At 44.5% G+C, this 23,751-nt stretch overlaps 2 protein-coding genes across 4 annotated transcripts; both read left to right on the top strand.

Annotated features, from left to right (window-relative positions):
- Positions 1-1,493: 1,493 nt before the first annotated feature.
- arid1aa (AT-rich interaction domain 1Aa) lies at positions 1,494-18,965 on the top strand. Of its 3 annotated transcripts, none has more exons than XM_023419812.2 (20): positions 1,494-2,672; positions 5,218-5,436; positions 5,569-6,177; positions 6,298-6,393; positions 7,842-8,082; positions 9,093-9,182; positions 9,289-9,459; positions 10,017-10,350; positions 10,499-10,644; positions 10,738-10,823; positions 10,957-11,166; positions 11,297-11,501; positions 11,689-11,824; positions 11,960-12,129; positions 12,240-12,435; positions 13,436-13,561; positions 14,323-14,419; positions 14,615-15,455; positions 15,577-15,707; positions 15,805-18,965. In XM_023419812.2, exons 1-20 carry the CDS (start codon positions 1,758-1,760, stop codon positions 17,686-17,688), a joined length of 6,903 nt encoding a protein of 2,300 aa, XP_023275580.1. In that variant the 5' UTR covers positions 1,494-1,757; the 3' UTR covers positions 17,689-18,965. The 3 variants fall into 3 exon arrangements, with proteins under 3 accessions (XP_023275580.1, XP_023275579.1, XP_023275578.1); XM_023419811.2 differs by having other exon boundaries at positions 11,671-11,824; positions 11,966-12,129; XM_023419810.2 differs by having other exon boundaries at positions 11,671-11,824.
- An 865-nt stretch (positions 18,966-19,830) lies between these two features.
- On the top strand, positions 19,831-22,787 carry pigv (phosphatidylinositol glycan anchor biosynthesis, class V). The gene is made up of 3 exons (XM_023419813.2): positions 19,831-20,255; positions 20,560-21,726; positions 21,836-22,787. The coding sequence occupies exons 1-3, from the start codon at positions 20,187-20,189 to the stop codon at positions 22,121-22,123; spliced, it is 1,524 nt and encodes a 507-aa protein (XP_023275581.1). The 5' UTR covers positions 19,831-20,186; the 3' UTR covers positions 22,124-22,787.
- The last annotated feature ends 964 nt before the right edge of the window (positions 22,788-23,751 follow it).

The following is a 23,751-nucleotide window of genomic DNA, read 5'->3' as shown; positions in this document are numbered from 1 at the left end:
GATCAAGTATGCCTTCTCACTGGTACTTCCTGCCTTTTTTTCCTATAAGCCCCCTAGAGGTAGATGTGTGTGTGTGTGTGTGTGTGTTTGTGAGTGTGTGTGTGCGTGCGTGTGTGTGTGAGAGAGAGAGAGAGAGCAGAGACAGTTTCTGTGTGCGTGTGTTTGTATGTGCGCGCGCATGTGTGTCGAGAGTGAGAAAAGAAACCGAAAGGCAATCTCGTCCCACTTACACCCAAAACCTGAATTGTAATCAATACTAAATCGAACTATTAAACGCCTCATAAACCTTACAATGTCTTTGCATTTCATTATTTGAAAAAAAAAAAAAAACTCCCTCAGCTTCGCACACACACTTCTCATTACCATCCCACCCCTGCTCAATGCTGTGCACACACCCTGTGCGTTTTGTGGATGCCAAAAATGTCTGCTTCATTTGACTGAGAATAGGAGGGGGGGACAAATGCCCCATTTTTCTAATTGTTGGAAGACTTTGAAACTGTTCATGCGTCCTCTGTCTGGTAGATATGGTCTGTATGTGTGTGTGTGTGTGTATGTGCGTGTGTGAGTGTGTGTGTGTGTGTGTGTGTGTGTGTGTGTGTGTGTGTGTGTGTGTGTTTTCTGTACGGCGTAGTTCAATGTTAGTAGGGTGAGAGAGAGCTGGAGCCTGCGCGCCCATCCCCCCACACTCAGCAGAAGAGTGTTTCTGCTGGAGTGAGAGACAGACAGAGAGGAGAGGAGAGGGGGTGGTAGAGGAGAGCAGAGCAGGCAGCAGGCAGGGGAGGGAATAAGAGGGAATGTGCATTGGTAGTCTCGTTTGCTGCAAGGCTTCCTCCTTCTGCTCTGGAAAAACCTGTGTATGTTGCATTTGCTTGTCTAAATACCTCTCGGAATCACTCGTGGGAATGACCTAAATCAACACACATAGGTAGTTTTTGTTGTGAGCTGAATGTATTTATAAACATGGCAATTACTACTCAAGTAAAAAACAAGTATAAATCATAACTGTATTACAAGCCAGGCTAAATTAACTCATTTCAAGTAGTTTCCACAATTCAATTTATTTAATTCCCACTTAACAGGTGTGCAGTACAGCTCCTTGTATGTGCAGCTGTGGCATCCACATCTATGTAAACACACATACACTTGAAAAATTATATATTTCATTAGATTATTTGTTTCCCCTGCACTGTAGACACGTGTAATTCGCCGTGCACATGGGTATTTTTTGTAATGTACAGCCTCTTGGACGTTTTATATAAAGTACAATGTTTTCATATGTTGGTAACACAACATTAATGAGTTGTGTGAATATTAGACTCTTCATGTGGAGAAGATATTCCACCTATTGGGGAGGGAGACAATATGAGGTTGTAAGACATTAGGTTGTAAATCCATTCCACATTGGAGAAGTTATCCAGTCCGTGTTTTGCAACCATCTGTGCGGCTCAGTAAAATGGCTGTATCTAGCGGAGCCTCGTGTTGGTTGGGTTTGCTCCCTGCCTCTACCCGGGCTCAGTAACACAACTCCCACAACAATTTCTGTCGCTTTTATACGCATTGTATGGAGCCTCCATCATCTCTCTAACCCATTTACGGAACCGGAACCGGGGGGATGGCTGCCGGATTCGGTCCGGTATAAGGGGTGGGAATGAATCGGCACAAGGATAAATGGTTATAAACAATTATTTATATTCAATGCTAGCTTGTGATTGTGACTGACTCGCCGAGAGAGGGAGAGAGAGGTGGGGGGGTATATCATGGCCGCTCAGGTCGCCAGCGCCGCCACTCTTAACACTAGCCCGCCTTCCGAACTCAAAAAGCCGGATCGAGACCCCAAGGAGGAGTCGGTACCGGGGGAGAAGCAGTCAGACAAAAAGCAGCCGGGCTTAGACAGCGGATCGCCGGGCCGGGGGGATCTGCAGGACGGGGCCGACGGTGGAAATGCAGGGGGAGGAGGGGAACCTGAGATGAAGAACGGGAATGGGAACCCGCCCAGGGCTAACAATAATAACCAGAATGACTCTGTTGGACCGGAGGGAAATAACCATCCCGGTTTGGTGCATCACCACGGCACCGCTTTTCCTCCACCTTCGTACGGATATAGTCAGCACTACGGTCGGGCCCCTTTTCATCAACATGGCGGACAACAAAGCCCTGGCATGGCAGCTGCTGCGGGTCCGGTCGTGCAGTCGAGCAACATGATGGACCCATATCAACCTAATTCACACGATCATGGCTTTTCAAACCACCAGTTTAACAATTACAACCCATTCCCGAACAGGACTCCCTATCCCGGCCAGGCGTACGCCATGAACTCCCCTCGCAGTACCCAGGCGCCGACAGCTGGGGGGCAGCCAGCTAAGCAGCAGCCACCAGCGGGAGGACCCACGGCGATGGCTGGATCTTACAGTAACCAGAGATATAACATTGGAAACCCTCAGCCTACATCCACACCGACACTCAACAAGCTCCTGACCTCCCCCAGCTCCACGCGGGGATATCCAAACTACCCGTCTAGCGACTACAGTAGCCAAGAAGGAGCTAGTAAGGGACCAGCAGACATGGGCAGTAGCGGTCAGTATGGAGGGAGCAATCCGGGTTGGCAACAAAGAAGTCATCACCCCTCGCCTATGAGCCCGGGAAGTGCCGGGCAGCCGCTAGTTAGAAACCAGGTAAAATCACATTATTACAGGAACATGATGTGAGCTTTAGCACGTCTCCTTCCCTCCTCCTAGCTAGTTCACAACGTAGCAGGCCAGCCATTGTCTGATACTAGTTCGCAAAGACTCTAAAATGGCTGCCTCTCGTGTGTGTTTTTTTCCTTCACACCAGACCGTTAAATAATTGTTTTTTAAATGTATAAATGTATTTAACAATATAATAGTACCGCCTGAACATATAATTTGTTGAATCGATGTAAGGACGTTCAGGGAGCCAAGAAGGCCCGACTTTGAAAAGGGGCGAAAATACTCGCCGAAGAGCAACGGCTCGTTTTTTTTCTCCGATAGCGTTGGCTACTCGCATTATACGTTGAATTTACAGTGTATTGTGCTATAAATGTATTTAAACGACACGTGTATATAAACACAAACGTGTTCGCAAACATATTAGATTATGGTAGTTGCTTAAACGCTCACATATTTATTGTTTTCTTGCCCGCTAAACTGTAATTTTGTGGCCATGACGGAGGGAATATGTTGCATGCCGAATCAGCCTCTCGTGGTTAGTTAAATGGCCCATGTAGCTCCAGTTTAAATAACTTAAATGTCATGTAAGATGTCAGGAAAGGATGTAAATTATTACATATTCATCATACATTGATTAAATGCGTTTTCCTGTGCTGATAAGCCGTTAGACTTCCCATGCATGCTGCCTGTAAACAGTCAGCTCAGCCATATGAGTGAGTGACTGCAGCCTGCAGATTGCAGTTTGCACTGGGATTTGAATTGTGGAGGTAAAATCCTGCTGTCAAAGCCAGGAGATAGTTGGTCTTGGGTTGACATGCTAGCTGAAATCTGATTGGCTCCTCATCCGCTGCTCATGGCCATTTATAATTACATGTGATGCAAGGCAACAGTTGCTGATAAGAAAACACAGCATTAACTCATCATAGGGTCACCAGAGGTATTGCTGCTCCACTCCTCTTCACAGCTCCACTTTTCACAATAAAACGTATAGTGTTGGGGAAACTGGGATATGGGTAATGAGTGGTTTTATATTTTTTAATTTATCTTTTGGCAAATATATCCCAAAATTATTAACACCAATATTAAAAATCCTTAATCTCTCTAATCAACAGACATGCAGCAGGGTTTTAATGCTCCCATCAGAACCAGTCCTATCACATACTTTGTAGGTTAATGGCCGAAATATGTGCTCCTATGACAGCTGCAGCTTGCATCATTGTATGTGACAGTTAGTGTTGTGTTGTTTTATATGAAATCCAAATAAAACCATGTAACAGCATTTTTATAGCCATTAAATGTTTACAACATAATGGCTTATGACAGCATCTGCTGTTCCACTAGTTTTTTAGTTATTGATTTACATTCCACCTTACTTGTTATTGTTGATAATTTATAGGTAAACAAACTGTAGGCTGATAGACAGCTTTGTTTTTTTTATGTTGTAACTTTTTACAAGGTATCAAAATGCAAATTTCAGCTCTGCCCATGAGGATGTGTGTGTGTGTATTGCTGCTGTGCCTAGCATGCCACACAAGTTTGATTGTGTGACTGCAAAGAATTCCCCCCAATCCTCCCCCCAAGCCAATCAGAAGGCAGTCCACCATCTCTCACCCACCAAGGGAGTTTCCTCTCTGTCTTATGCAGATTAGCCATGTGCTGCTCCTATTTATTTCACTTCATTATCTTGGATCTGCAAAATGTCACGTAAGGCATTTTGCATACTATTTGTAAAGGGCTGTTGTTCAGCTGAGGAGCCTCTTCTCAGCAAAGTGCACATGTGGGAATTCACTTGACCCAATGTAAGGGCATTCTTTAGATTTTCAAGTAGATGTTCTTTGGCTGAAATTATCATAAAATTCCTGACTTTTTAGTGTCAAGTAGTTTTGGTGGAAGCGAGGAGATAATTGGATCCCAAATGTAAGGTTCTAGTACAGCTTAGCAGTAAGCTGAATATGCTGATGATTTAGACATAGCACCTAGTTTTTACATGAAGAATGTTTATACTAACTGTTGAGTTAATGACTGAGTATGCTTATGTACATTTCTCACTCTCTCCGGCTGTTGTAAAAGTACTTCCTTCATTTCTGATGTCATTCATCCAGAGCCAAGCTGCCTTCTCTGGGGGAAAAAAAACTACTTGGACCAGGCTCAAAACAGGAGCACAGCTGGGATATGTTTAAGATTGGGCAGACTGCCCTCCTTTCGAAAGTAGATATATATAGCTCTGTTGACTTCCGAAACTATGGCAAAGTGAGGTGAAAAAAAATCAGTGTAATGACCGTGGGAAATAAGGTGAAAGAAGCACAATTTCCTCATTCACTGAAGTTTTTTTTTTCACGTTTAGTCCTTCGAAAGTTACACACTGCAGCCAAGTATTTTATGGACATCGAAGAAAACACTGTAATGGCATAATTAAGTTATTTAAGAGTGTGGAGGGGTGCATGTAAGTTGTAGCACTTGTTATTTAGAAATCTCCTGTGTTGTTTGGTTGATGATTTAAGTTGTTTCCTCATCTTCTTACCATGTGTAGCCACCTGGTCCCATGGACCCAATGGGAAAAATGAGAGGCCAACTATACGGAGCAGGCAGTCCATTTGGTCAGCAGTCGCAGCAGGGGCCTCCCACGGCTTCGCAGCAGGGGCCTGGTTATCCTGGCCAGGGCTATGGCCCACCAGGTCCCCAGCGTTACCCAGTGGGAATGCAAGGACGTGCCCCTGGAGGCATGGGTGGCATGCCATATGGTCCACAGGTATTTCATAGGAGTTCTCTTATTCATAAATAAGTCCTTAGTGTCTTGATTTATTTTATTTATTTATTTTACCAGTATAAGTGTTTTCTACACTTGTGTTTGAAGTCGTTTGTGTTTGTGTACTCTGTTTAGATGGGATCTTATGGACAGCAGGGACCAGGAGGCTATGGATCTCAGGGCCAGGGACCGTATTACAGCCAGCCTGGCCAGGCTCCTCATCCGAGCCAGCAGCAGACCCCCTACTCCCAGCCCCCACCAGGACAACCAGGTGGCCAGACACCTTACCCAGGGCAACCCCACCCTGCGCCAACTTCTGCTCCTCACACCCAGGGAGGACCACCCTATCAGCAGCCACACATGCCCCCACAGCCCCAGGGGCCACTGCCAGGCCCATCCCAAGGGCCCCCACAGGCTCAGCCACCTTATTCTCAAGCCTCAGCCCCACAGTCTGGCCAGTCTCCCTATGCTCAGCAGCAGGGTCCTCCCAGTCAGGCCCCGCAGCCGCCAAGTTCCCAGGCTCCCCCTGGATCGCAGGGCCAACCCAGCTACCCAGGATCCACACAGGGGCCCCAACAGCCCCCCTCACAGCAACAGCAGGCACAGTCTCAGCCTCCACAGCAGCCACCAGGACACAGCCAACACCCACAGGGCCAGCCTGCAGCATACCCACAGAACCCTCAGCAGCAGCAGCAGCAAGCACAACAGTCACCTTATCAGCGCTTTCCTCCTCCACAACAGCAGGTACGAACCTCAGTGCGGTATCATATTCATCATACTTGGTTGTCCTCCTGTGTGTGTTCACATGCATGTGTTTCTGTGTCTCTGGCAGTACACCTAAGCATGTGTTCTGTTGTCTTTTAGGAGGTATCCCAGGACTCATTTCAGTCCAACGCCCCTCCATCCTCTCAGCCTAAATCTGGCCCAGAGGACGGTCAAGGCCGCCCCTCCAGCCTTCCGGTCAGTTACGCTTGTTATATCACTACTTGAACTTAAAAATCTCTATTCATACTGTTTTTTAGCTTTCCTACTGTTGAGTTCGTCACCTGAACTCGCGTGTTGGTTTGATGAAGGAACCGGGACACTCATTCAAAGTTCAAATCCCAGCATTTATTAAAGCTAACAGCAATATAGCATTAGAAAAAGGAGATTGTTACAGAGCTCTGGGCCAAACTATCTCTCCCTGACAACAACATGCAGTTGTGCCAGTTCACGAAGTCTGACACTCTACCTCTTTCCTGACCCAGTCTTTCATATTCTTACACAGAAAATAATAATACAATGTGGGTTGAGTCTCTTCTTATCGGTCCATGCCGCTGTCTTCGTTGTTTTGCTCCCCCACGTGTTATCTCACCCCCCTACGCGGGGCAGCTCTCGTGCCGGTGGATCTGTGAGAGATTCACACAAACAGAGACAATACCCTACTCTATTCCTCGTTTTTTGTCTTACTTCTGTTCCGGGATGTCTACCATATATGGAGTTATTTTTCCCCAGGTGGCCTTCAAACAATATCATAAGTTCAGTCTGTTCTTCTGTAACGTTGCACAGCAAGTTTTATAAAAAGTCACTTAGTTATAAGCATATTATGATTACATCAACAATGCACACATTGTTTTATTAAATGCAAACAACAGATTAATATAAAATCCTATACACTACTCTAATGTTCGAGGGCTATTTTCTATCTGTGTCTTGTAGTTTTTATTACACGGGACATGTTCATTTTAGTACTCATCAAAAATACGATAGTGTGATCCTCGTTATATTTAAAAACTCGCATGGTGTTACTTTGAAAGCTTTGGTTTTGCTGCATGCTTGTATTGCGGCTGCTGTGCTGTCCGGCCCTTGATGATTTTAGACGTTGTGTGCTGCTGCACGTTAGCACTTGTTGAGAGACAACTGTGTGTTTGATTCATGTGGGGAGGAAAGGTGCCGTGTAAATGAGTAGAACTGAGATGAATACAAGAGAGTTTGTTTGTGTATTAAATCACATGGCAAGGCTGCTGCTACATGCTGACTCAGCTCGCATCCTACAAACCTTGGTAACCATGACAACCCTCTGCACTAATGCACACTCATTTTTTTTTCTTTGAAAGAGATAAATAAGGACAAAGGCCTCTGGGTTTCTGTGTGTACGTGTGTGTATAGTATTCGTATGTGTGCCACTCGTATCTTAACAACAGAGATGGAATTGCAGCATGCTATTACTACAGCCAGCATATGAAATAAACACTACAATATTAATAATACTTATGAATAGATATGAGTAATCTGTTTGTAAAAACACACAGCCCGTTAAAATATATAAGAACTTAATATTTCTGAAACCATAAGTTGTCGTTCTTCCTTCAGCTCTATTATACCCTGTTTGCTGACTCTACCTCTGCTCCTCCTTTCTGTGTTTTCAGGACCTGTCAGGGTCCATCGATGACCTACCTACAGGTACAGAGGGCGCCTTGAGTCCCGGCGTGAGCACATCAGGTGTGTCGAGCAGCCAGGGCGAGCAGAGTAACCCGGCTCAGTCACCCTTCTCTCCTCACACGTCTCCCCACCTGCCAGGCATCCGAGGGCCTTCACCTTCCCCAGCTGGCTCCCCTGCCAGTGCCAGCACACCCCGCACAGGACCGCTGTCACCCGCCAACATGCCAGGTGGGCTGATCCCTCACACACCGAAATGAGACATATGATCAGTGAAAGATGTCTGAAATTTCACAGAGATGTCAAATTACTGATGGTTTTGGTCTAGTTTGTGTTAAGTTTACATTTCAAGGGGAGGTGCACTTCATTTAAGTTCTATCATTAAGTTCTTGAATTTTGTCAGCATATTTGATCGTCAAAACAAACAACAACAAAAATAAAACTATAGTTATACAAACTCATATTCTCAAATTATGAAACCCTGATTTTCCTGAGCTTTAAAGTTTGAATAAAGTTGCTACACACATTATGACAACACCATTTTCTATCATCTTGTTCTCAAGCCTCACAAACCTCATATAATGCTTTCTATATAGACCTCATAGCAATTGTTAACATTAAAGATATCCTGTAATTACACTTTGCCTCAAAATTCAATCTGATATGTTTGGATTCCTCAGTCATTCTGGGATCTTGGGAGAATGCTAGTTCAAAAAATACATTTGAGAGGACTGACCCAGTTGGTGTGGCGGGTTTAAAGTTAGTAAAAATGGCTTTGAGAATATCAAGAGGTTGATGGCGCAGATTGGTCTGACAAAAGTCAGACAAAAAAACAAAAAAGAAAAACACCGAATGCGAACCACCGCCACATTTGTGTTACTTGTCGTGCTTTTTATGTTGGTGTTAATACATTTCTCAAATGGTAAAAAAAAAAAAAGTTTGCAAAAGCTTGAAACTGTTTTTATCCACCCACAAATTTTTTTTATCATTTTCTCAGCCAAATGCATGTTTATAATCGAGTAATAGTTCCCAACATCCTACTCACAATGTGCTACCTCTCAGGTATCTGGTGGGATACTCTACTGATAATGGTTATGGTTTCAGTTTTGTTCAATGTTTAAGAACGTGGCCTCTGTCAGAATAACCATGTTAGCTACTTGGAAAAACCACAGTGGCATAAAACTCAGTACTTATACCTTTTTTTGAGCTCATCCTAACTTAATTTAAATATTATTGCTTAGGGACCCAGATGCCTCCCCGGCCGTCAAGTGTTCAGTCAGATGGAAGCCTACACCCTGCAATGAGCCAGTCTCCTATGGCCCAGGACAGAGGTATGCTGCAATCTAAACGCAAAAGGTTCACAGAGATTAACATGTCAGGAGTGTTTGCTGTATTATCTGAGTCTGAGCAAAGTCTCCCTCTCTTTCCTTCTTTCAGGGTTTATGCAGAGAAATCCTCAGATGCCCCCTTATGGCTCCCCCCAGTCAGCCTCTGCACTGTCGCCACGCCAGTCCTCAGGGGGACAGATGCATCCCGGGATGGCCCCATATCAGCAGAACAACTCCATGGGTGGCTACGGGCAGCAGGCAGGACAGTATGGCCCCCAAGGTGCGTACTTTTGAATCATCTCTGCCAGGGTTGGACATGAAGAGAGAGCGCTTTGTTTTATTTTGAATTTCTGTTACAACGTTGTGAAAGGATTAATTGAAATGGGACTTAAAGGCTTAAATTTATAAAGGTTTCCAACTTAATTTACTTTTCTTTTTGTAAAGTTTTCTCATATACACATTTCACATTAGACAAACCTATGGAATATATCTCCCTGCCTAATAGGAATACCATGCTAGCGTTGGTCCCTCCCTCTGACTCTGTTGCAGCTATTTATAGCTGTGAAGCAGAGAGTCAGCTGACGTAGCAGAGCCTCCTGTCAGTAGAGCTGAGACTGTGACGAAGGCTTGTTGCTCAGGGTGCATAGCTCTCTGTACTAGCACACTGTTGGGAAAAAGTCTGCCTCACACAGCTCTTTAGGAAAAGACTTTGTCATAGCTATAACAAACTGCTTTAATGTTGAACACAAATAAACTTCTGGATGTTAAAGTGATTTAACAGCTAGAGCCAGGTGATTTACATTAACTGATTACTTTTTGTTACAATATCATCCTTAGGTTATCCCCGTCAACCTGGCTACGGCAACATGCCTAACGCCAACTACCCCGGGCCAGGCATGGGCCCAATGAACCCCATGGCAGGACAGGGTGGGGGGCCACCATATGCTGGCATTCCTCCAGGAAGGATGCCTCCAAATCAAATGGGGGCACGTCCCTATGGCCCAAATATGGGTCCCAATATGGGCCCCAACATGGGTCCAAACATGCCTCCTAACATGGGCAACATGCCACCCCAGGTGGGCTCAGGAATGTGTCCTCCACCGGGCATGAACAGAAAGCCCCAGGACCCCGCAGCCATGCAGCACCCTGCCACCAACTCCATGCACAACAGGTTGGTTTATGTTGGATCCTCAAGTGCCTAACTTTTATTTACATCACACAGCACTTCTGGTTGACTTATGCTTACATATGAGAGCGCTGTACCATACTTAGTCACTGTTGTTCAAACTAGATTCTCATATATTCTCACCTTCATCCAGGATGCCTGGTTACCCCAACATGTCTCCAGGCATGATGGGGTCCGGTCCGCCTTATGGCCCTCCCATGAACAACATGCCTGGAATGATGAACACTCAAGGTGGATCACCTTATCCTATGGGGCCAAACATTGCCAATAACTCAAGTGGTAAGTTGTACAGAGATAACTGCACCCAGCTTTATTTTATTTTTTTATGTAGCAAATGTCACAGCTAATTCCTATCTCCATCATTGTCTCTAGGTATGGCCCCCAGTCCAGAGATGAACAATAAGATGAATAACAAAGTAGATGGGAGTGGAACACCTAAGCCAGAATCCAAATCTAAGGTAACCTCTCTACTATTTGGGGTAGCAACAGTATTTTTGAAAGTCTGACCACCTGAAATGTCTTCTTTTGGGGCATCTGTAGAATTTCTACTCTGTTTTGAAATTGTCTTCTCATTTGTCTTGCACAAAACAGAAGTCCAATTCTTCCACCACAACCAGTGAAAAGATAACACGGCTGTATGAGTTAGGACCGGAGCCGGACAGAAAGATGTGGGTGGACCGTTATCTGGCCTTCATCGAAGAGAAAGCCATGGGCATGACCAACCTGCCCGCTGTAGGACGCAAACCCCTCGACCTCTTCCGGCTGTATATGTCAGTTAAAGAGATCGGCGGCATGACACAGGTTAATATGGCCTTCATAAACAACAATGAATTCCAAAGTGCATTTATTCCTTGCCCCCCCCCCCACTTTTTTAATTAATTAATTTTTTTACTGTATTTGTTCCAATCATGTCTTGTTCTGTGTGTCTCAGGTGAATAAGAATAAGAAATGGCGTGATCTGGCCACTGCCCTGAATGTGGGTACATCCAGCAGTGCTGCCAGTTCTTTGAAGAAACAGTACATCCAGTGTTTGTATGCCTTTGAGTGCAAAATTGAGCGCGGTGAGGACCCTCCTCCTGAGATTTTTTCAGACAACAAAAAGAACCAAGCTGCTAAGGTCCAGCCACCCTCTCCAGGTTAGAGCTGTACCCATGCCTTTTTTTTCGCATAAACACATGTATTTCAGTGCAGTTCCAATTCAGTAACCCACATCCAAGCACTTTGAAAACCAACAAAAATACATAACTGGTTGTGTTTGCGTGCCATTAAAGTCTTGTTCTGCTCCTCTCTTATTTCAAACTGAAGCGTCCCTCTGCTCCACAGCTGGGTCAGGCTCTCTACAGGGTCCTCAGACACCCCAGTCCACCAGCAGCTCTATGGCTGAGGGAGGAGACTTAAAACCTCCCACCCCGGCCTCCACTCCTCATACACAGATGCCCCCCATGCCACCCGTGTCCAGGTGACTCTTCTTTAAAGTTTTACCAACTTCTAAAATACATTAAAAATAAGAGAAACTAATTTCTTTCTGCCTTCTCTTCTGTCTCTCCCACTTACTCCTAATTTCCCCTCCCCCTCACCTTTGCTTCCTCACTAGGAGCAGCGTTAACCTGCAGGACCCCTTCTCTGAAGGAAATGACCCTGCTTTCCCCAGGAAGAACATGACGCCCAACTCAGCCTATCAGCCTGGCATGAACACACCAGACATTCAGGGCCGCATGGGCACCTACGAACCCAACAAGGACCCCTTTAGTAACATGCGGAAAGGTGGGCACACTGAATAGACTAGAGCTGAATGGATCACGTTATCCTAAATGCTTAATTACCCGTTCAGTTAATCACACACTAATGGGCTCTAACTCTGAATGCATTTGCAGTCGGGGAGCAGTTTCTACCTGCTAACCAGGGCCCTAACAGCGGGGTGGGTGACCAACAGCAGCAGCAGCAGCCACCACAACAGCAGCAACAGCAACAGCAGCAGCCTCCATTCAACAGAGGACCACCTGGGGCAATGGGCACAATGCCAATGGGCCCCAGACAGCAGTATCCTTATGGACCAGGCTACGACAGGAGGTAAGAATTATTGAATGGAAGCTCATTGAGGTTTGTGTGATCATAGAAATGTCTCCTGGTTATAATCAGTAGTGTTAAAACTTCCCGTGCAGTTTAGAAAAAAATGAATAACCTATTGGAATGAATTCGTTGAGAAATGCATAGGAATTTACTGGCTTCTTACTCACTTATTTATGCATTGAGTTGATGTTGTACTGCAGAAGGTTGTCACGGTGTTGTTTTTGAAACAAGAACAAAATATAATCTTTTAAGTTCAGCAACATATCTGAAAACGAAAAGGAAGATGTGGTTGGTCTGTGGTGCATGTGTCATTTTGTTTTCATGTTTTTCCGTCCTGCGAGTGCTCCATTTTATTGTGTCGTTTACGAAATAGTCATGATTCATGAAATACTGTGTGTTGTTTCATTTTATCATTCATTCAGTAGTCATTCGTTTTGATTTATGTTGCTCTCTGACATGCAGAAACTGATATTTTGTCTTCATGCTAGAAGAAGGGTTGTGCAGTGGATTGGTGCGGCGCTGAAAAATAAGTTAACGGAAATAATAAGCTGTAAATCGTGGAGTCTATATTTAAAATTCTAAATATCTAAGTGGTGGTGATTTAATTTGGTTAGTTGAGACACTGAAAAAGCCTTGTCCTTACCAATTAAAGTTCTGTGTGATGTTTTTCCGAGCACCACAAATAGCACTATTTTTGTCGACACAATATTGGCAAATTGGTAAATTCTCTAAGTTGTTCATGTCAGTATTTTACCATCAAACACTGTTTAAAATAGGCCATCAAAGAAGTAGTCGCCCACTTTGGGCCTGTCTGACTGGTAGCAGTCATAGGCTGAGGATGGATGAAAAAGAATTGGACAGAATTTTGAAGTTGTGATTGTAACACGCGTTATCCCATTGATTTTTTTTTTTTTAATGAGCCATAGTATAGTTTGTATGTCTGTGTGAAGCTAAATATGAAACAAAAAACATACCAAGCATATTGGTCTGATTTTCCCAGATCGGAGCAAGGAATGGGCCCAGAGGGCAACATGGGATCCGGTGCTCCTCAGCCAAACCCTATGATGCCTGCCAACGCCGACACGGGGATGTATTCGCCAAATCGCTTCCCACCGCAGCAGCCACGGTCAGTTCACATAGCTTTCATTTGCCAAGCTTCTTAGGTTTAAAGCTCCTGTCAACGGAAACTGATCATTCTTCATGTAAAACAATATATTGCTTTTGTGAATCCTAAGGTAAAAATGGGCAACTCTTGGAAGATTTCAGAAATACTGGAAATATATGAAGTATTATGTACAAAGTAGATTGTACAAATTAATTTCATTATTTTGACATTTATTATCTTGACAAACACTTCTCATCAGTACATGATCACATCATAAACATTAGAATTATTGTTGCCAATCTTCTCAGGTAAAATATTTGCTCCATACTTCACGTAATCTTCACAGGTCTGTTAAAGATTGTATTTTAGATGCGGTGATATGACCACTGACAGAGTTGCATTGATTGAAATGTACCTTCAATTTGAGTCCCATATAGAATGTCTAGGGGTATTATTTACCACCTCGTAAACAGTACAGTTAACAAAAAGGATTTGGTATTTATATTCAACATTTACATGTGCATTTTATATAAAAAAAACAAAACACTAATACAACTGAGACTGGTATAGTGGAGATTGAATATAATGTAATTGAGTCTGAAGCTGTAAACAAGCAAACCTTGTAAGTGGATATATTTTATGTTCGTAAATTCATCACTATATGCCATAATACTCACTGTGTGTCTGACGGTACATGTGTAACAGCGGGGTTTGTCTTAACTGAGCGAGGGAGAGATGCATAACATTTTCATGGTCAAACTGACTGGTCATAATGTTTGCAGGCATGATTCCTATGGTAATCAGTATCCTGGACAGGGAACGCCCCCTACTGGCTCGTACCCAAATCAGCAGCCTGGAATGTACCCACAACAACAACAGGTAAATGATCCATCTGCACGACACTAACTCACTGTACACTGGGATTTTCAGTATATATTCCTTTCTCTTTGATGGACCTGCTATCATTAGATCTAGTTTTGAGCAGGAAAGTGTTTTATGAAACAATTTCTACAACATTTCTGCTGAAATTGTGTGAAATAATTGTGTATCTGTTTACCTCTTTTAAATGAGCAGAGTTACAAGCGCCCTGTGGAAGGGGGTTACCCTCCATCAAAGCGTCATGAGACGGAGTACAGTGGGCCATACCCAGGTGGACAACAACCACCGCAGCAGCAACAACAAGGAGGCGCCTCTGCACCCTCTTCAGGACAGCCGGAGTCGTACAATCAGTACAGCGGCAGTGGGCCCTACCCCGGCTCTGATCGGCGTCCCCCTGGCCCAGGCAATCAGTTCCCCTTCCCCTTTGGTCGTGAACGGATGCAGGGAGCGACAGGGCCCAACGCTCAGCCCAGCATGCCCCCTCAGATGATGCAGTCAGGCCCTGAGGGTCCTCAGGGAGGCATGTGGCAGGGACCTCGAGACATGAACTATCAGAACTACCCCAGCAGGCAAGGTGGCCCTGGGGGTCCACCCCAGGGACCCGGTTACCCTGGCATGAACCGCTCAGAGGAGATGATGTCATCAGAACAACGCATGAATCATGATGGCCAGTGGGGGGGTCAGATGGGCCCGCGGCAGCCTCCCTATGGTCCAACAGGGCCTGGCCAACCCATGCCTCGTTCAGTACAGTCCAACTACCAGCCCCCTCAGGGTGTGCAGAACCACATTCCACAGGTGTCCAGCCCGGCCTCCATGCCCCGCCCCATGGAGAGCAGGACATCACCTAGTAAATCTCCCTACATGCACGGAGTAATGAAGATGCAGAAGGCTGGCCCTCCAGTGCCTGCATCTCACATAGTGCCCCCTCCGGTGCAGTCGCCTCTAATAAGGCGAGACATGCCTTTTCCCCCGGGCTCTATAGAAGCTACTCATCCTGTCCTGAAACCACGTCGGAGACTCACCATGAAAGATATCGGTATGATTGTAGATCACGAATAGGGAAAGCATCTTGTGTCATTGATCATTATTATTGACATTTGTGAGCGTCATGCTCAGAGAATACTTGGTACTACTTGTTTTTTGTCCTGATTTCTTAGGAACGCCGGAGGCCTGGAGAGTCATGATGTCATTAAAGTCCGGTTTATTGGCTGAGAGTACATGGGCCTTAGATACCATCAACATACTCCTGTATGATGACAGCAGTATTTCCACCTTTGATCTCAACACGGTGAGACTTGACATCGAGCCCTTACCGATAGTTTATAGCAGAACATCATGCATGGTCATCGTGTCTAATATTTTCTATCTTTTTTCCCTTTCCTCAGTTGCCTGGCCTACTAGAATTGGTGGTTGAGTATTTCAGACGCTGCCTCATTGAAATCTTTGGCATTCTGCGGGAGTATGAGGTTGGAGATCCTGGCCAGAGGACACTACTTGATCCTGATGCCTTGAAACGAGACTGGGACAGCACGGAAGAAGAGGAGCCACGGGCTGAGGACATGGAACAAGAGGAAGAAGATGACGAAGAAGAGGAGGAACGAGAAACTGAGGGGCCGGCTCACGTGAAAGTGGAGGAGGAGCAAGAGCAGTGCTCTAAATCTCGGGGTCGAGATGAGAAGACAGAAGATGAGGAGAGGAAGAGCAAGGGTTCCTCATCTGAACAGACGGGCTCATCGCAATCCTTACCTGCCCACGAGAGACCCAAACAGGCCAGCAAGTTTGACAAGTTTCCCCTAAAGGTGGTACGAAAGAGAGACCCATTTGTGGCTGGCCAGTCTAACAATCACAGCAAACCGCAAGAGTTTGACAGTGGGTTACTTCATTGGAGTGCTGGAGGGGGAGACTCAACAGAACACATCCAGACCCACTTTGAACCACGCAAAGACTTCTTGGAACCCCGAGAACGAATACCTGTGCCCCCAGTTTTGCTGAAGAGACGAGTCCCAGAAGAAGACATACGGGAAAACTGTTTGCCAACTGAGGAGGAGAAAAGGAAGCATCAGGATGAAGAAGAAAGGCCAAAAGACACATCTTCCTCAGACAAAGCAACAGTCTCGGAGAAGGCCAGCCCCTCACTCAGCAGCGAGGAGGAGAGGAAAACGAATTCTGAGACAAAGACAGTCGAGAAAGGTGCGACAAGTCACCAGGAGAATAATAGACCAATCCTTTTCTCCGGCAGTGTTTTAGCCCAGCAGGCACAGCAGACTGGCACCATCCTGGAGGACGAGCCTCACAGTAAAGATGAGGGGCCGCTCATTGCACTGGCTAACTGGCAGGATTCTTTAGCCCGCCGCTGCATTTGTATCTCCAATATTGTCCGCAGCCTCTCCTTTGTGCCAGGCAATGACCACGAGATGTCCAAGCATCCAGGGCTGCTGCTGCTACTGGGTCGCCTGATCCTGCTCCACCACAGGCACCCTGAACGCAAACAGGCCCCACTCACCTACGAGAAAGATGAGGATTCAGATGAGGGAGTGGGCCAAAGGGATGAATGGTGGTGGGACTGCTTGGAGCTCCTGAGGGAGAACACACTGGTCACTTTGGCAAACATCTCAGGCCAACTGGACCTTTCCGTCTACCCCGAGAGCATCTGCTTGCCTCTGTTGGATGGTCTTCTCCACTGGGCTGTCTGCCCCTCAGCAGAGGCCCAGGACCCCTTCCCCACATTGGGCCCCCACAGTGCTTTGTCACCTCAGAGACTGGTTCTGGAGACGCTAAGCAAATTAAGCATCCAAGACAACAATGTGGACCTCATCTTGGCCACTCCACCATTCAGTCGGTTGGAGAAGCTATACGGAAACCTGGTGCGGCTAATCGGAGACAGGAAGGTTGCAGTCTGCAGGGAGATGGCCGTGGTCCTACTGGCCAACCTGGCCCAGGGTGATACTATGGCAGCCCGAGCAGTCGCTGTTCAGAAGGGCAGTGTGGGCAACTTGCTGGGTTTCCTGGAGGATAGTCTGGCTGCCACACAGCTTCAGCAGAGCCAGAGCTCTCTACTACACCTACAGGGGATGCACTTCGAGCCCACAAGCCCGGACATGATGCGGCGAGCTGCCCGGGCTTTGCACGCCTTAGCCAAGGTGGAGGAGAACCACTCAGAGTTCACACTACACGAGTCCCGACTCCTCGACCTTTCAGTGTCTCCCCTAATGAACTCGCTGGTTTCTCATGTTATCTGTGATGTACTCTTTTTGATTGGCCAGTCATGACAGCTGTAGGGAGCCTTGGCTCCACTTTTTGGGGGTTTTATCCCCAATCCCCTCTTCCCTGGTAACCTGGCTTGTGTGTGTAACAGGGCAAGGAAAGTTCAAGTGACTGTCTTTAATTTATGAAAATCCTTCAGATTCCATTCTCTGAGCCCTCCCCAGGCTGTCCTTGCTGGAGGAGGGTAATCACAGAGCTGTGGTGGATTACAAACCAGAGAGATGCCCACAAAGTGACACTACTTGCAACATGAATGCCAACTGGACGACACAGAGCAGAGCACCACGGTTGGGAGACTGTTCTGCACTTGGGGGAAAGTACTTTTTAATAAAGATAAATAAATGAATAAATAAATAGCTGAAAAACAAAAACTGTAACCAAAGTTGCTGTCTCGTTTACAGTGAGTTTGGGAGACACAGTGTGCCCTAGCTCTCCCCTCGAGGGCACAATGAGTCTGTAACTGGTTGACGTTCAGAGGTGAAGCAGACTGACAAGTGGCCTACTGGTTATAGTTGCTGTAGTTGGATTTTCACCAGTCAGCCCGACAGTAGACAAAGTGCTGTCAATAGACACCTTCACCAGGGAGGCCTGTGCAGTGTGCAGTAGATTGTAGGACATTTTCTGTACCGTACTGCTCTTGAGTGTAAGCATTCTGTAACACACGTTTCACACAGAAGCTGACGATGCAGCTCTTCTAGAGTTTTGAGGTCATTTTAGTTTGGTGTTAAACAGAAAATGGCTTTCTTCCCCAAAGTATCAAGAACCTACAACACCCTTACCTCCTCTTATCCCTTGATTGTATGAATACCCTTATGAAAAGAAATCACCTCTTAGGACTGGTTTTCAACTTCAAATACAGCTTTGCTGTGGTGTATATATAATGTTGTACATTACACTTCCTTTCTCTGTGTCTGTCTCTGTCTGTGTCACTATTCTCACACTTATTATTGGTGAGGGATGGAGGCTGACTTGTGAGTTTGGTCCGTGACCTCCAGTCCCTGCCGATTAGACCCACTCCTCTGGTCTCTCCACAGCTCCGTAGTACGGCAGACACGGCTCAAACCTGTTATCTCCTGGTACAACAAAAATAAACTAGATGAAGTACACATTGACAATTTTTCTCCAGTCATGGATTCTGCATATTTGTATTTCAGACTATGTAGCTAAGACAACATGTAAATTCCTCCCTTTCCCTTTTTTGGCTCAATGAATATCATTTATTCAGTATGAAATCTTTATACTATATGTTCCACGTGGTAAGAATAAATGTACATTAAATCTTCGTAAGCTGTTTGATGGTTTTGTTCTTCTGGAATAATTACCTCTTCTGGACAAACAAATCAACAAACAAATGTGAGAATTCACACGAAATGAGCTCCAAAAGAATTTTAGAAATAAGTGTCCTGACCTCTGTGCTCAGGAAACATGGTCCCTCTTGGCTGACTCATCCATTAATATGAAATTCACTGGGTTTGTATTAACCCTATTACAGTTTCTGTGTTTCAGTAAACTGCACAAGTGTAAGAAAAGCACTTCAGCCTCAGTCATTTCACTAACTTATAAAGCTTGAGGGAGGAAGACTGCACACAAGCTTTGTTTGTATGAATACTCTTATTTATTGAAACAGTATTACACAACATCAATTTTGAACATTTTGGCTTACGCTTGCATCAGGGGTCAAACAGAAATAAACCACTTAGAAACCATTTCATATACATTTTCAACCAACATATACATTTATCAGATAAACAAACATAAAAACAACATAACAATTTCACATTTATGAGATTTCTGACAAAGGCATGTGAATTAGGAAGTGATCTTAACTCAGATCCACTCAAACTTAATACACTAAAGAGATGGAAACAAAACTTCATTTTTGAAGGAAGAATAATGTACTTGCACCAAAAAAAACAGTCCACGAGACTGCAGCTCCGCCTGCTGGAGAGGAAAAAATACTTACATCCGTCATTGTACGAACAGCGTTACAATGTGATCAAAGCAGAAGGTTAGGAATTGAAGAAGAAGCCAAACTATCATTCTGATTTTTTTTTTTTTTTTTTGCTACAACGCATACAGCTTTTACAAAAATAAATGTCTTCATTGTGCATGCAGGAGAAACGACACAAGGATTGTCTTCGTCTTAGCTCACGAGCTTTTATTTTGAAATGGATTTTGCAGTTGCACCGGAAGCGAAAAGTGCCAGTCAAAACGAGTCAGACCACTGCAGGAGGAGAGGATGTGCAGACAAAGATCGCACCTGAGCGAAAACAAATGCTGCTAGACGACGGGTGGCTACGTAATAAAATCCGTGTTTACCCTCTACTAAATTTGTCAGACCAATGATAACTAGATACTCGCAGAATCTCATTTTGCTGAATGGTTTTTCCCTGCTAGCTATGTTTAATAGACATTATGACGAATCCAGCGGTGACTGCCTCGTAGCAGCGACAATGCTCAGGCCTGTCATAACCGGCTTTCTCAGATTTTGTTCGTCACATCAATGACCATGGATGTCAGAGCAGTTCTGGAGTTTGCCACAGTCACCAGGGGCCTCTCGCTGTTCTTGCAGGTAAGCTTTGGACAAGTTGGATAATATACAATTTGCTTACCTAGCGTCCCCTCTTTGTAGTTACAACGTCATTTAAGCTTCATTTCCCGCGAATGTTTAAGTCATATCGTCTTGGCATTTACATGTTTCTGTATGTGGTATCTAATGAAAAGCACTCAGGGGAAAATATACTGTATGAGATAAGTAAGTCACAGACTTACTTATCAAGTGACTGTACACCTGTGTGTGCCTTGTTTGTCTATACTGCAAAACTCTGCTTACGGTGACAGGGTCTATTTTAATAATATAAAATGTTTCTCCTCAGGCTGTCTTGAATGCTGCCATCCCTGACCACGAAGCTGATGCATTCAGGCCCCCGCGGACAGAAGAGCCTCTGTACTTGGACTCTGCAGTGGAGTGGTTATTGGGTGGTCTTTCTCACTGGGATGCAGAGCACTTCCTCTTCATTGCTGAGAGAGGATACCTGTATGAGCACAACTTTGCTTTTTTCCCCCTCTACCCCGTAGTACTCCGTGGCTTGGCAGAGACACTGCTGTGGCCCCTGAGCTGCTGGCTGAGTGTGCGGGGGCGTCTGTTGGTGGCCGTTGCTCTGGGGAACAGTGCCCTCTTCCTGCTGAGTGTGGTCGCCTTGCACGCACTTAGTAGAATAGTCCTGCAGGACAGACGTCTTGCTCTGCTCTCCAGCCTTCTCTACTGCATCACACCAGCCAATGTTTTCATGACTGCTGGATACTCAGAGAGCCTGTTTGCTGCCCTCACTTTTGGTGGTCTGTTCCTCCTGGAGAAAGGATTCACCTTCCGAGCCTGCTTGGCCCTCAGTATAGCCACTGCAGCACGATCCAATGGACTTGTCAACATAGGATTTCTACTGTATCTTCCATCGCTCCATGCCATTTCTCAGATTCGTGTTTATCGTACAACGACTAAAGGCCACATTAAAGTCTTCCACTACATTTGGGCCATCATTCGACTCCTGCTCACCTCTCTCTTGGGAACTGCAATTATTGCCCTTCCCTTTTGTGCTTTCCAGTACTATGGGTATAGGACGTTTTGCACACCATCCGTCTCCCTGGAGCGGATCCACCCTGCTCTTCTGTCGCTGGCTGAACGGAAGGGCTACCGGGTTCCAGATGAAAATGGTCCACCACCCCTCTGGTGCATGAGACCCTTGCCCCTACTTTATTCTCATATCCAGGACGTGTATTGGGACGTGGGCTTCCTCCGTTACTTTGAGCTGAAGCAGATACCGAACTTTATTCTGGCTCTACCTATGGCTACCCTTGGCATAATGGCAGCTTATGCATATTTTCAAGCTAATTCAGAACTTTGTCTGAGACTTGGACTTTGGGAGACAAGTGCAACTAAAGGGCTTTACAAACCCACACCAGGATTCTTCAACCCAAGGGTGTTTGTGTATGTTGTACATTCAACAGTCCTCCTGGTGTTTGGAACATTGTGCATGCATGTGCAGGTAAGTAAATCATATAAATAACCTTCTTGCGGAGCGTTTAAACTGTCTGGTTGTGAGGAGCAACTATTGATTTCCATTCATCCCCATTCATTTTACTCTGCATTTCTAGGTTCTAACCAGATTCATGGCTTCCTCGTCTCCTGTGCCGTTCTGGATAAGTGCTCATCTTCTCCTCCTCAATGAGCCCCTTCTTCATCGAAGGAAAACATCAAACCCCAACGTACAACTACAGACACATTCCAGAAATGGATGCAAGCACACACCTCAAAACCCCATCATTGCACTGCTGCCACATTTCAAAACCTGTTCACCAACCACACAGAGCATCCTGGGATACTTCGTCTCGTACTGGGTGCTGGGACTCGCACTGCATTGTAACTTCTTGCCATGGACTTGACTTTAGACATTACTCTGAGCTTTAAATGCAATATTTCTATGTAGGACTGGGCGATTTATCATATTTTAAGTCATATGAATCCACATATGTGTTTTTGCAGTATGTCATCATCCATAGTCATTTTTTCTGCCTGTAATTGTTAAATTGTTCATTGTAGTATTGCATTACAAAGAGATTGACATGAAAATTGAATAATACATGAATACAAAATGTTTCAAAGTCCCATTCATTTAGAAAAACAAAACAAAATGACTTTGTTTTATTTTTGGTGAAAACAAAACCAAAGCAAAGAAAGGTACAAAAAAAATAAATAATGCTTTGCCTGATATTTTGATAATGTCTCCCAGTTCTACATAGAACCTGTTGACATTACATTTTTGATGCAGATTTATTCATGTAGTAGTCAACAAATCTGATTTGCACAACTTAGTCAAATGTGTTTGTAGTTGTTTGAGAATAAACTGAAATGTACAATATACCTGAAACTTTACTGAAGTAAAAAAAAAACAAACCCTCTTTATTTTATGATGAGTACTTGTTGAATCATTCAGATTTTAATTACTCAGTTAAATGTTGCACTGCATGTTGGGAAAAATTATTCCAAGTTATAGTGTGGGACTTTCGGATGTGGATAAAAAAAAATAAAGATTTTGTTGCTGTAAAAGGGTTTCCCACTTTAGTTTTATTTTCATGTAAACACGATATGTCTTTCTCAAAACATGAATCTGACACGTATGTGTTTTGCTGTGAAGAACATTTGTTGCTGAAGTTGCACTGGAAAGTTAGCCTTGAATTTAAAATTAAACTAAATGTGATAAATCTCTACAAGAATGAATTTAAACATAGGTACATGTGATGTGTGTTGATTTTTCACACACACAACCATATCTTTCTCTTTCTCTCTCTATCTCCTTCTGTCTGTACGATGTGTATAAACAGTTTTGTGTTCTTTAGTGGTTTACTTACCAATCAGATCCTTTACTGCGCTGTAACTGGCACTAACTTGTCAAGTCTAGAGTTACCACTTATGATACTTGCAGGCATCTCTTTGAAACCAGCAGAGGTTGCTGTTACGCATTAAACAATTTGGTGCCCCTAACATCAAAAGAGTGTTTCTATGATGCAAATCTGTACTAAAAACACCAAATCACCATTTTAACTGGACCCCTTGGCTGTTTGTACACAGTTTCTGAACATGTTATCAATCCAAAAATTCTTACAGCAGATTCAGTATGACAAAGAAAAATGAACTGGAACAGTAACCTCACAAGTTATTTCTCTATTTCTCTTCTTTCACGTCCCTTAAATTGATTCTAATAAATTCTTCTGCTATAAATTTAACAAACAAATTAAACAGATGAACACTTCTTCCTCTTCCCCACTTATGAGTTCCAAAAGTGCCATAACAGGGTTGAAAAGACTGCATAATGTGACAGTTGACATGCACACAGAGCACAAACGCCCAAGGACTCATTACTAGTTCACTTGTTCAAATGATCTAAACGTGGAATAGAATACTGCGAGCAACCAGCTTTTACTAATTGTCATAAACAAAAGATGACTATAGGAATTGAGAAAGAGCTGATCAGATTTCAGTGGTATGTGTTTGCAGGGGTCACCATTTATTT

Source organism: Seriola lalandi, unplaced genomic scaffold, assembly GCF_002814215.2.
Source record: "Seriola lalandi dorsalis isolate HSWRI2012SDOR001 ecotype SW California unplaced genomic scaffold, Sedor1 jcf7180002054609, whole genome shotgun sequence".
Classification (NCBI taxonomy): domain Eukaryota; kingdom Metazoa; phylum Chordata; class Actinopteri; order Carangiformes; family Carangidae; genus Seriola; species Seriola lalandi.
The sequence above is the reverse complement of the archived record's forward strand: the minus strand, read 5'-3'. Positions and strand labels throughout refer to the sequence as shown.

Excerpts from the sequence above, each read along its gene's own strand:
- arid1aa (XM_023419810.2), top strand. The coding sequence starts at position 1,758 with ATGGCCGCTCAGGTCGCCAGCGCCGCCACTCTTAACACTAGCCCGCCT. Across the intron at positions 12,130-12,239 it reads CTTTAGTAACATGCGGAAAG|TCGGGGAGCAGTTTCTACCT; the intron begins GTGGGCACACTG and ends ATGCATTTGCAG. Across the intron at positions 15,708-15,804 it reads CCACCTTTGATCTCAACACG|TTGCCTGGCCTACTAGAATT; the intron begins GTGAGACTTGAC and ends CCCTTTCCTCAG.
- pigv (XM_023419813.2), top strand. The coding sequence starts at position 20,187 with ATGACCATGGATGTCAGAGCAGTTCTGGAGTTTGCCACAGTCACCAGG. Across the intron at positions 20,256-20,559 it reads GCCTCTCGCTGTTCTTGCAG|GCTGTCTTGAATGCTGCCAT; the intron begins GTAAGCTTTGGA and ends GTTTCTCCTCAG. Across the intron at positions 21,727-21,835 it reads CATTGTGCATGCATGTGCAG|GTTCTAACCAGATTCATGGC; the intron begins GTAAGTAAATCA and ends CTGCATTTCTAG.